Source organism: Nannospalax galili, unplaced genomic scaffold (assembly GCF_000622305.1).
Source record: "Nannospalax galili isolate Female #2095 unplaced genomic scaffold, S.galili_v1.0 scaffold264, whole genome shotgun sequence".
Classification (NCBI taxonomy): domain Eukaryota; kingdom Metazoa; phylum Chordata; class Mammalia; order Rodentia; family Spalacidae; genus Nannospalax; species Nannospalax galili.
In genome coordinates, this window is record NW_008352391.1 from 1,046,912 (window position 1) to 1,059,576 (window position 12,665).

The 12,665-nt window shown below is 42.4% G+C and overlaps 1 protein-coding gene and 1 long non-coding RNA gene across 4 annotated transcripts in view; one reads left to right on the forward strand and one right to left on the reverse strand.

Annotated features, from left to right (window-relative positions):
- LOC115067041 overlaps positions 1–1,610 on the reverse strand; it is a 14,400-nt gene extending 12,790 nt beyond the window's left edge. The window contains exon 1 of the long non-coding RNA XR_003846476.1: positions 1,451–1,610. This is a non-coding gene — a long non-coding RNA (uncharacterized LOC115067041). The remainder of the gene's footprint in view (positions 1–1,450) is intronic.
- A 37-nt stretch (positions 1,611–1,647) lies between these two features.
- The window catches only part of Lhfpl6 (LHFPL tetraspan subfamily member 6), a 265,642-nt gene continuing 254,624 nt past the window's right edge, over positions 1,648–12,665 (forward strand). Inside the window, exons 1-2 of one of the 3 annotated variants that reach the window (XM_017802283.2) lie at positions 1,648–1,938; positions 3,289–3,862. In XM_017802283.2, coding sequence (XP_017657772.1) covers positions 3,478–3,862 — 385 coding nt within the window. In that variant the 5' untranslated portion in view covers positions 1,648–1,938; positions 3,289–3,477. Of the gene's footprint in view, positions 1,939–2,173; positions 2,410–3,288; positions 3,863–12,665 lie in introns of those variants that run through there. The other 2 variants (XM_017802282.2, XM_008849356.3) reach the window with 2 other exon arrangements.

Sequence of the window (12,665 nt, forward strand, 5' to 3'; positions counted from 1 at the left end):
TTGAGGATTAGATAAATCCATCTGTTTAGTGTGTACTAACACACAGCAACAATTCAATCTGCGGCAAGTCTGATTACCACTAATGTCTCCCTAAGACATTCATGTCAAGTGTCTCTAAGCTTGAGAAAACGTCCCAGTCCCAGACCAAGTTCCCCAGTGGGGCATATGTGTATATGTGGGAGGTGGGGACGAGTCTGGATGCCACTATATAATTTTGTCTGTGCTCGTATCTGCTAGCTCTACATTAGGTAGATAGGAAGGCACTGTAATCGTCAAGGGGGTGGTGCCAAGCTGGAAGTCAGACCAGTCATTATACTGCCATGAGTTCAGTAACTGGTGATTTGCACAAGAAGAATTAAAACAACTCAATTTTAAAAAGAAAAACTTTAAAATCTGGAATGCTAAACCTGGGATTCATGGGTGGGCTTGAACCATGTGATATTTTATTTAAACACTTCTCAGCCTTGGCCCAGATCATATGTGTTGTCTTGAGCAGAATCCCTGGCCTTTACCCTTTACCCTACTAGCTGTCAGTAGCTCCTCCCCAGTCATGGGTCATGATTACCAAAAATATCTCCAGACTTTGCGAGATGTCTCCTGGGAGTTATTCTCTCCCATTCTCAAGAATATTGTAATAAAGCTTAATCTGTATGTGCACCGTTTTCCTGGGAGATTCATTACATGCATCATTTCTAACAAAGGCCTCTGACCCCAAAAGGTTTGGAATCACTCCCTTAAAATCTTTCAAACCAGTAAGAAAACAACCCTTGTCTCCAGCTGAAGCTGCCTAATTAAATGGTGCATTTGAAATTTTACTGTGAAATATACACCCGCCCCTGTACACTTCCAACTACTTTGAAAAGGTACACTGCACAAACCATATCTGGGAAAGTATCTGACTTCAAAAGCTGCTATCCCCAGATGGCAGCTTCCTAAAATAACTGTCCTCAGCAGACTCCCGCGGTGGGTCGGTCACCTACAGAATGGAGCTCTAACTTGCTAAGGGTTAAGGCTGATGGCATGCTAGAACAGACAGTCCAGAGTGGAAATCAAAATGAGCTGCTTTTCAGAAAAGAAATCCAATGTTGGTGTAGTGAGATTGATCAGAAGGGAGGATACAGAGGACGAAGGAAGGGAGGGAGAGATGAGGGTAAGGAAAGAGTGGGAAGGGGGGCGGGAAGGGGAAGGGGAAGAGGAAGAGGAAAGGGAGAGAGAGAGATAAATGTCTTCAAAGAGGTTCCCAAGGAAGCTGTTGGGAGGGGCTGGCTGGAAGTGTTGCCCAGCTTTCCTGCTTGTCCCCACTTAATCCAGCAGCCTCGCGTGGTGTGCAGCCCTGCTCATTCCTACGTCCACACCCTCCTTGTTCTCTACCCCCCTTTAAAGCTAAGAGACATGACTCTACGCACTCTTTGGGGCTGCTTCCCATCCACAGGCCGCAGGAAGCCCTGACCTTGCAACCCCAAGGCTTGACCCAGTAAAGCCAACAGGGATGGGGTGTGGTCTCCGTGCCTCTAGGGAGCACCCGAGAGGAGGTGCAACTTTCTCCCCTACTTCTCAGCCCCCAACGCCTCCCCCACTCTCGCTCAGCGTGTCGGTGTGCGCGCAGCGGCTCGGCGGGGCGGAGGGAGGGGACAGCGGGAAGGGGAGGGCGGCGGGGGAGGAGGCGGCGCGTGCCCGGTCTGCCTAAGGAGCCGGCATCCGCTGTGCAGCCCGGGCCCCGCGGCCACAGCTCCGCCGGCCGCTCGCGGGCAGCGGGGTCTCCGCGCCGGGTGCTGCAGACTCGCCGCCCGCTGCCCCGGCTCTGCAGAGTCGCCCTGCTCCAGTCCGGGACAGCGGAGACCAGGACAGTCCTCAGTGCGGCGCGGTCCCGGCCCCGGAGAGATTTCAAGTTGTGCAGTGCCCGGGACCCGAGAGGAACGGTGGCCGCCGCCCCGCCCTGTAAGTAGCGCGCCGATGCCCCGCTGCCCCGCTGCCGGGTGCCGGGTGCCTCGTGCCCAGCGCCCCGCGCTCAGTGCCGGGAGTCCCGCGTGGGGGTGCTCCGGCTCTGGACTTCCTGAGCTGGTGGCTCAGCTGCTGTCCGAGTCTGCCTCCTGGGGGTGCTGCCTTCCCATCCTTACCCTCTCCTTTTCCCGGCTGCAAGAGCCTCTCCACGCTTAGTATCCCGGAATCATCATTGTGTGTGTCCCAGGGTGCGGTGGGTGCGTCAGGCAGCTGCAGAAGGGGCTTTGAGCTGGCCTGGACCGGGGCATCTCACAACAGCTGGGGAAGAAGCCCTCCTTCCCTTTTCCCACCCCCTGCTGGTCTTCCAGCCTCTTGGCCCAGACCATCTAACTCCAGCCACTCACCACAGCTGACAAGATCTTAAAAACTGTAGCCGGAGCTGCCTCTGCGTGGCATCCAGAGCTGGAGGTGAGAAGTGTAGGAAATAGAGTTTGTGGTGGACTCTGAAGCTGGAGCCTGCAAGCAGTTTGGGAATGGGACTCTAGAATCGGTGTGCTTGTGCATTCATTGTGGAAAGGGTGGGAAGTGGGTCAGGAGTGGAAGTCTGCGCACCTGGAACCGTTTGAATGGCTGTTTGACCCTGGGTGCTGAAAACTGTGAGGGTCCTCCCAGGGTAAAGTGTTGAGCAGCTGAAGTACTGGAACCAAGCAGTCAAAACAGCAGATGTGAAAATAATACACCAAAGCTTGCACTAGAAAATAGTTAAGTCTGGAGGAATTCTCCAGTGCTCTTGAGTCCTGAGTGTGACGACAATTCTACTGTGTGCCTAGTCGGTGTGGAATGTTTGTTAACTTTTTAGTGCTCTGTGATTGTGAGAAATTATCCTTATTGTTTTGTCTGGGCTCGTGCAAAGAGTTACTGTACCCATACAGGGGTGTAGAAAAGTTGCTTGAAACTGGGCATGACCTTGCATGCCAAATAAACAAACCATGGTATAGTTCATTTTATTTTAACATCCTGAATTATGTTTACTGCTAGTAAAAGATGCTACATTGCTTTTAATGTGAATTTGTGAAATGATTTCACAGGCTTGGCAAAAGAAGCCATGCATTTCTTTCAGTAAATGGTCAGAGTTAATTTGGGAGCATTTTACAGGAGGCAAAGACAGGACAAAGCTTGGAGTTAGTTTGAGTTATAGAAATACATATAGAGATAATTAGTTCTTCCAACTTTTGAAGTGTTGAGGGAAGTTTGAAGTTTCTTAACTGAAAATTGTAGAGCTTCTAGAGAATTGTAAATATGCTGGAAGTATTGAACTTTCACCATTTCCTGTTGCTGTTTTACCAGGGGTCATCATCATTACTGCAGAGTCTGAGAAGTTGATGCCAAGTACAACTGAAGATCCATTTTGCTAACAGCTATATCCTCCTTGCAGAACTGTGGATTACCTGAGAATTTCTAGCAACTGCACCCTTCACTCATTCCTTCAGTCCCACTACAATTACTTTGGGTCCTCGTTGCACCTTTTCATGAAAGATGGCATCCAGCCTGACTTGTACCGGGGTGATCTGGGCTTTGCTCTCCTTTCTTTGTGCGGCCACCTCCTGTGTGGGGTTCTTTATGCCTTACTGGCTTTGGGGATCTCAACTGGGCAAACCTGTGTCCTTCGGGACTTTCCGGAGGTGCTCATATCCAGTGCATGATGAGAGTCGGCAGATGATGGTGATGGTGGAGGAATGCGGGCGCTATGCCTCCTTCCAGGGTATCCCCAGCGCGGAATGGAGGATCTGTACCATAGTGACAGGCCTGGGCTGTGGCTTGCTCCTCCTGGTAGCACTCACTGCCCTGATGGGCTGCTGTGTGTCGGAGCTTATCTCCAGGACAGTAGGAAGAGTGGCTGGAGGAATCCAGTTTCTGGGGGGTAAGTGACTTGCTCAAACTTGAACTGTTCACCAGAATTCCCAAAATAGTGCTGAAAATTATGTTTCATTTGTCTGTGGAGGGAATTGTAATTGACACTTGGAATGCAAAGGAAGTAGATATGAAATGGCTTTGGCAATAGATACATCAAATCAAAGATTTTTACTGGAATTCTCTTACTGGGGGCTCTTCAGCTTCTGTACATTCTAAGATGTGCACATCCTTGGCCTGCTGGGTACCACCTGTGAGAGATAAGCATGTGTAGGCTGTTTGTAATAATATGCACTGGGGAGACAGTTTGTATTTGATAGCTTCTTGCTCCTTCTGTCCGGCAGTAGTCAAATGAATTGTCTTTGCCTTGCTAGAATCTTCAGGTCTTTAAAGATTTCACAGAAAAAAGTGAAGGGCTTTGATTCAACAGAATCATCATAATGAGCATTTAGGACTCCATGGTGAATATAAAATTGACTCCTGTTCAATTTCATACTATATTTCTAAATAAGTATTACTCTTTTAGATGAGTGATAACTTTAACAGTTATATTTTTTCACTATGCTACAACTATAGCACTAGGCTAATTATGGTGTTAGATCTTAACTTCTCTGGGAGTTTTTGCTGTGGGGGAAAGAAAAGAATACTGTGTTTAAAGAATGATGTGTGCCTGTCCGGAACAGACTGGATAGTTTCACTAACACCAGACAAAGTCTGATTGTTACTTGGCTTTCCTCCAGCAAGTATTGCTTCAATATCTCTGGTCATATGGTTTTAATTGTACTTTCTATGTTTTCCACTGGGCTTTTTCACTTCCATTCTTCAACCTGAGTAACTGAACTTGTCTGATTTATAATATGCTCTGGTGAAATATGACAACCTCCTCTGATAGTACAGACTGAAGGGAAATAGGGAGCCTGGAAAAACCTGCACAATATATGCATAACCTCGTAACAAAGTAAAAGTCTATGATTTTCCCATTTGTTGTTTTCTTGCAGTCTTTTGGGAAGAATGCAGCAGAATGACCAGTTCTGCGATATCTAGAGCATATTAGACAACCCCAGTGACTTAGTTCAGAATATTTACCAAAACTTTGTAAGTGTGCTCAGAATGTGTGTGGAAAGAATTTTGTGTTTTGAAGCAAGGGTTAGACTTATTTGCTGTCCTTTCTTTCTTGTCCTGAATTAACTTTACTCTCATTGGTTCTCTTCACCAACTGGTTTTGCGTCATCTTAGTCTATGCTGGGACGTGTTTTGTGGGCCTGACAGTCTGCTTCACTGTTCACCACTGGCAGAACACTGCCTTTACTACACACATTTATACACACATGTAGCAAAACTGTTAGGAGACATGGAAAGGCTGTCATTAAAAGTGAAAAGGAAAATCTAGGGTTTTAAAACTTGTTAATGCTATAGAGTTTTAGAGCTGAACTAATGCCAGGAGTATTGAAAAGAATTTTTCTTTAAGAATAAACTGGGTTTGCTGTTGTTTTATTTGGCTCAGGAAAAATGGTTTAGGCGGTTTCATTTTTTCCTCTTATGGTAAATATTACTTTCCAATTTTTCTTCAGTTTATGGCAGAGACTGCTATTATTTCTGGCAGAATAGGAAAATGCTTACAAAGAGAAATCAGTTTTTATTGATTATCTTTAAATGTATAATGAAGGAAGGCAACAGGAAGTGAATTTGAGACCCAGGAGACTTAGCCTTCCTTCTCTAAGCTATGCATAGATTTTTTTGAATTATATAGAGCTAACTGTTCTACGTTATAGAATACCCAAAGGGACAGACGATTGGGAAAGTTATATATGTTTTGAAAGAGTCTTGCTTTTTTCTGTATATGTACTTCGTGAACTCTTGCTTGGTAAGAGTTACTGATATTGCTAATGCTAGGAATAGCATTAGTTACTAATGGTTGGTTCTTTCCTTCTCCCCCACCCCCGCCCCTGCCCCAGTGTGTGTATGTATGTGTGAGGGTGTGTGTGTCAGGGGGTGGATATAGTCACATCTCTGTGTGCCGTGCACATGGAGGCCTGAGGAAGCTGTCCGGTGTCTTATTCTGTCATTCGTCTCCTTATTCCCTGGAGATAGGGACTGAAACTGGGCTTAGTCTGGAAGCCAGCAATCCCAGCAGTTGTCTCTGTCCCCAGCAGTGATGGGGTTGCCAGGCACATGCGCAGCCATGCTTGGTTTCTTACATAGGCACTGGGGATTTGAACTCAGATACTCAGGCTTGTACAGGAAATACTCTTACCCATCTCCCAGCCTCCAACAGTTTGTATTTTCTTATTTCTCATGCATATTTCTTAGATCAAGCAAAAATAATTTTGATTGTAAAACCCTAAAGGAGCTTCTAAAATTCGAATACTTAAATAAACATGCCCATTACCACAGATAATAGTAAATTTAGAATTTAAAAATAACTGCAAACGTAGACAAAAATTTTGAAAATCTGTCACCAGTCAGTACTGGTTAGAAGAAGACCAAATGACCAAACAAAATGCTTTAAAAGAATTCCTCCTGTTGTTCATTGTGTAATTGTTTAGACTTTTATTCACAAAAAGTTTTTATTAGATTTTTCATAAAGTGAGTGAGTTTTTTAAAGACTAAAGATGCCCAAACTGTGAGTTCTGAGTTCTGTGGGTCTTAGAGATTCCAGCACAGGATGCTCTGCTGGAAGGCTGATTCTCTTACTAAAAATGAACCACCCAGAAGGGCTATGTTTAGCTAAAGTGAGGATTGCTCCAAAAACAACAGGAAGCAGAGGAATGACAAAATGCAGAGGCATCCTGCTTAACCCTGCGTGCTGGATCTGAAGTTTGCCCATATGGTGTGGCATCAGGCAGAATAACCCCTGCAGTACTTTGGAACAAGGTAAAGGACAAATTGTCAACCTTGATTTTGAATCTTCTTGCTATGGTTGGTTAGAGGTCAAAATGATACCTTTCAGTCTGGAGCAACATAAAATGGGACTTCTGTGTAGGGATCTTAGGACTAACCAGCTCAAGCAACCAATGAGTGCTGGTTTTCCCGAGGTAACTTGTGGATGAACTTTGATGCTGCTATCCTTATGTCATATCAGAAGGCATGCTTATGTCATAATTTAAAACAAAACAGTGGCTTTGAATTTTGCTCTTATTTGATTTTTTAAAAAGACATGTAAAAAGGCTTTGGAAAATATAATATATAATAAAAATATTAACATGCATGGAGTATGGTAAGGATGCTCCGAGAAAATAGATGTTTGATTAGTCTCTTCCTTTGTCCAATATAAAATTATGTGCTTTCAAATACTGTAGCTACTAAAGACTTCAACAGACTGTTGGGGTGTGTGTGTGTGTGTGTGTGTATGCTGGGCCATAAACTCAAGGCCTCATACATGTTAGGCAAGTACTCTACCATGAAACTACACCCTCAGGTATAGGGCTTTAACAGGATTTAAAAAATGGAGAGTAAATTTTCACACACACACACACACACACACACACACACACACACACACATCTATATCTCCCAGGTGATAATGCTGCTGCTTCTGGGACCAGAGTTTGATAAACCCTGTCTTGAGAAAAAAATTTACTTTATATTTTAGGAAATATGATTGCTAGCAGTTAGTTGACTTCTAGTACTTAAAGTTGGTTGTGCCATGATCTCATACAAATGTCCCCAATCGGATATATGAAAGGGCCCCATCTCTGCAATTCGTTATTTGTTGGGTACATCTTGGTTCCATTTATCCTTGTTCTCATCTGCTTGCTCTGGAATATGAATATATATTATATGCATTTTATAATGTATGTTTATGGTATCTGTTCCATAAAAAATTCCCTTTCTTTTACCATTCTCCTATAGCAGAAACAGGATTTTATAAGAAGAAAGCTAGAAACCAGACCATATTATAGTCTCTGTAGTTTACCTGCAATGGATTTCTAGTAAGGAACTGTTCATTGGGATGGGCCCAAGCAGCCCATGGCCAATTCCACACCATGATGTACACCTTTGTGAAGCTGAATGGTTAGGTCAGGGGTCCGAAAACAGCTAGGCAGAATGGCACTTAAGTCAGCTTTGACTGGTGGAAGGTCTCCTGGCTCTGTGTACAGGAAAAGATGAGCCACTTTTGGTCAACGGTAGCATTTTCTGGGGACCCAGACACCGGGTTTCATTACAACCACATGTGTTGATAGCACACAAGGAACAAACTTGAGTTGGAAGTGAAGACTGCCACAGTGGGAGCACGACCCTGACAGTACATGCCACAGAGCCTTTCTGCTTCAAGCTTCTGGTTTGTTAAAGGCAAGAATAATGACAAATTAACTAACTATTCTTTCATAAAATCTGTAATACTAAACTTTATATATTTATATATAAAAATGTTTTTAAATGACATTTTCAGGTAACCATTTATACCAGTCTTTTTTTACTTATTTTTTTTTTCTAGAAGAACTTCTCTGAGCTTTAATCTAGGAAGCATTCCATTGCTTTGACACTTTCCTATCAAGCTTCCAAGTTTTTCATATTGGGATTCTACAACAATCCTTTAGTTCTGTGAGGGGTCTAGAAATATCACCAGTGATCTTATTCCACATGGAGAGTGAGCAGTTCTGCCCAGAGAGTGTTTGGCAGGGCTGGGTGGGGCCCAGGTAGAGCAGATGGAATGAACTCCCCAGGGATTCTAGGCCCAGTTGGTGTACAGAACTCAGAACTGTTTTTGAGAAGCAAACCATTGCTATTCACTGAAACATATTCTATGAGCATCACAGTGTAGACTTACCCAACTGCTAATCTTAAAAGGAAGCATCAGACTTGTTATTTGGGGAGTAATAGGATTTGAGGTGTAGAACATCAGAATAGGTCCTACAGAAACAGACCCATGAATGTTGAGATTGGCTTTTCCCTTATATTATCTTGTTGACCTTAGGTGGTTGTCACCCTTGTTCACCTTATAAAGCAACAGAAGAACCAAATGCTTTCTGTGCTATATGCTCTGAGGAGGAGTGTGTTTTGAATGCTGAGCTTGAACCCTTCACCCTGAGACATGATGTTGCCACTTCATATTCAGTTAGTGCCCTTAGCAGTCTTGGTTTCTTTTCTTTCTAAGTGTATTTAGTGATGTTTTTTTCCTCCTTTGAGTTATTGATTTTTTTTACTTTCTAATATTGCATATCTGAAGTAAATAATAATAATTTCTAATTCTTAAAAATGGCAGAATATGGGGCTGGAGAGATGACTCAGTGGTTAAGAGTGCTGGCTACTCTTGAAGAGGACCTGGGTTCAAGTCTCAGCATCCACATGGAGGCTAACAGTTCTCAGTAACTTCAGTTCCAGGGGAATCTGATGCCCTCTTCTGACCTCTGCTTGCATTACTTAACACATATGCAGGCAATACACACATACACATAAAGATAATCAATCAATCAATCAGTCAATCAATAAATCAATAAATAAATAGCAGAATGTAAGGTTATCATAACACAGGGTCTGTCACATTAGCAGTGCCACATGTTTTCTCTACAATTACTGAGACTAAATTTCTGACCTGGCTCAGGTCTCTGTATTTTTGCAGAGCAGTGAGTCCTTTGATTTCTCACTTACTTCCCTTTGTTTCCCACCTGCTAATCCATCCATAGTCAGAGACCATGGAGGCCAGAGTTAATATGGCTTAGTTAACCTTACTAACATATAAATTGCCAACTGGTAGTTAGCTGTCTTGTGAAAACTTGTTAGTCACAGAAGAAGCCAGCTGAGGAATGTGAATTAATAACCTTTTCCACAGAAAGAGATCAGAAAACACAATTGAGATCTTTACATTATTTCTATATGGTATCACAAGATGCATAAACTTTGCACTCCACACAAAGTCATCATTGTCCCCCATCAGGAGTTCTTGCATATTCCAGCTTGGCAAGGGCAGCTCTGTGGGAGTTGGTAATACGCAGAAAATATAATTGCATCAGTCCAAAACTTTCCTTCTTGGTGCTATTAGAAATGACCCTGTTGCTCTCAAAGAGTCATCCTCAGCGGTCTGAGGAGCTTTAATTCCTGTATGTACTGAGATGGGTTAAATCAAAATAGTAGGAAGAAGAAGAGTTCAGAAGCGCTTTTTTATTAAAATTAAAGATTGCATTATAGCAGATCTCTGCAGGGCCTTTAGTGGGCTGAGGCATATTGCCAGCCTCCTGAGGAGAGTGGGTTGGAGTATAGTATTCCCTTAATTTATTTGGGCCCAGCACTATGAAGAGACCCTGTGATTTAGTTTTTGTTTCATTTCAGTGAAACAAGGAACTCATTCTTTTTCACAGATGAGAGCACTGAATTTTAGACAGTGACGTCAAAGTTATTCTCATTATTTATTGATTGAGCTATGTGTACTATCACCATAATATTAAAACGTTAATTAAAATGTTTCCTTACGCCAGATGTGGTGGCATGTGCCTTTAATCCCAGCCCTTGGGAGGCAGAGGTGGGTGGATCTCTGTGAGACAGAGGCCAGTCTGGTTCACATAGTGATTTCCAGGGGGGCTGGGACCAGGGAGACGCTGTCAAAACAACAACAACAACAACAACAACAACAACAACAACAACAACAATTTCCTTATGGGACTGAAAAAATGGTTCTGCAGTTAAGAGGGCAGAGTTTGCTTCCCAGCACCCACACAGGGCAGCTCACAACCACCTGTATTTCTAGCTCTAGAGGACTCAACCAATGCCCTCTTCTGGCCTTTAAGGGTACTCACATACATGTGCTGATCCACACACCTATAGACATACCCTCATGCACATAAATAAAAATAAAAGAAATTTTCTTAAAAAATGCTACCTTGTGTTGTATTTAAAATTCAGAATTTTTAACTGTGATACAAAATGAGCCCCTTAGCACAGGTGAATATTTTTACTGTCTCTTTTGACCTCAGCTTATGATCCTGGTAGAAACACTGGTAGTAATATGATATGGCAAGTTTTTAACCACTTTCCACAAATATACATGGCAGGTCAATGGTAACAGTGCAATGTGTAGTGTCCATTAGAGGAAAATGTCCAGAAAATCTAACACAATCTTTCAAAAATTATTGAACTGAAGACTATATGCTGATCAGATTTCCTTGTGTAAGTATTCATTGTAAAAGATCATTATAATGGTCTTTTGGTAAGACTAAAGGTCATAATTCTAGAGGACTTTTATAGTGAGTAACAAGGCAAAGATTTTATCTCATTCTTTAAAAATGAAGGCTGAAACTGGGCATGGTGACACATACCTGTAATTCTAGCACTCTGGAGGCTGAGGTGGGAGAATGACGTGTTCTAAACTGGCCTGTGGTCTAAAGTGAGTTTGGGGATAACTGGGACTACACAGTGAGACCTGGTCTCAAACAAACAAACAAACAAACAAACCCCCAAACAAAACCCACAAAAGAAAAAGTCAGTGTATAGCAGTAAAATTTGGTAGAAAAAAATAGAATGTTTAGTTCTAGCTAGATAGTAATGAACAGTCCAAGGGTTTCACATGGAGTTCTGAGTAGTTATTAGGGAGACAGCGGGCTTGTACATGCTGTTGTCAAGCTCTGGTCATTCACAATGCTGACTTCTTACTGGGGTATTTGCTATCTTTTCTTCCTATGGTAGATACCATCCCAGTTGGTGATTTGTTCTTAGTATTCTTGAAGCTTAAATTACAGAAGTCCCAGAACTGACCTATTTATCCCTTTAACAAATAATTTACCATTTACTTGTCTCTGACTTTTAATAATCAGACAATATCTGGTACCTTGCTATACTAAAACATGTGTAACATTGTTTGATTAAAAACATGAAATTCTACTGATGGTTCTATTTTTCATACCTTACTTCTTCTACTAGTGCAGGAATGATAACATATTTTCATTTTAGCCCTACAGTGACTAGAATAGCAAATAATGCCTTATGTATTCACTTAGTATTTCATAGATATTTTGGTTTTAATTATTTTTTAGTGACACTTGTATATACAACATATTAATTACTTATCTTGTAGACATGACCAAATTCCTGACAAGCCATGTAAGGGAAGGAGGGTTTATTTTGGTTTAGAATTCAAAGAAATATATCCCATCATGGTGGGGGGGGCGTGGCAGCAGACGGGAGGGCAGGGCAGCAGGAGCCGGAGGTGCCTGGCCACACTGCATTTGCATTCAGGAAGCAGAGAGCTATGCTTGCTCCCACTCAGCTAGCTTTTCTTCTTTCTTTTTTTCTTTTTACAAAGCCTGGGATGCCAGCCCTTGGAATGGTGCTGCCCATCTTTATTAAGATAGGTCTTCCCACATCAGTTAACCTAATCTAGAAAAATCTCTCACAGGCATTCCAGAGGCTTGTCTCCAAAGTGATTGTAGAATTTGCCAAGTTGACAATCAATATAAATCATTGCATGTAGAGGGTGACTGTAGTCTTCGGTATTCCGTGGGAATATTTCAAAGTCAAAATAATGCCATCAGTGTAACAATAACAGAGATAGGCAAGATATTTCTGAGGTGGAGCCAAGCTCTGTTGACCCAGTTTCATTTTCAGATTAAATGAATAGATGAATGAGTAGCTCAGAAATATTATATCTCTTTATGTATAAGTGGCAGCTGTCACTGTCATCAACATTACCAGATTCTGCTTAGCCAGCAGGAAATACTATGTACATAAAGACATAAACAGTCATTGATGTTACATAGCTAATTTTCTTCACAAATTTTCCTTTATGAGTTGTATTTTTATTTTATTTATAAAGAAATAAGGCTGTTAGCCCCCTTACAGTGAAAATGTGCCGTAAATTACAGATAAGAATTGGATCGTGT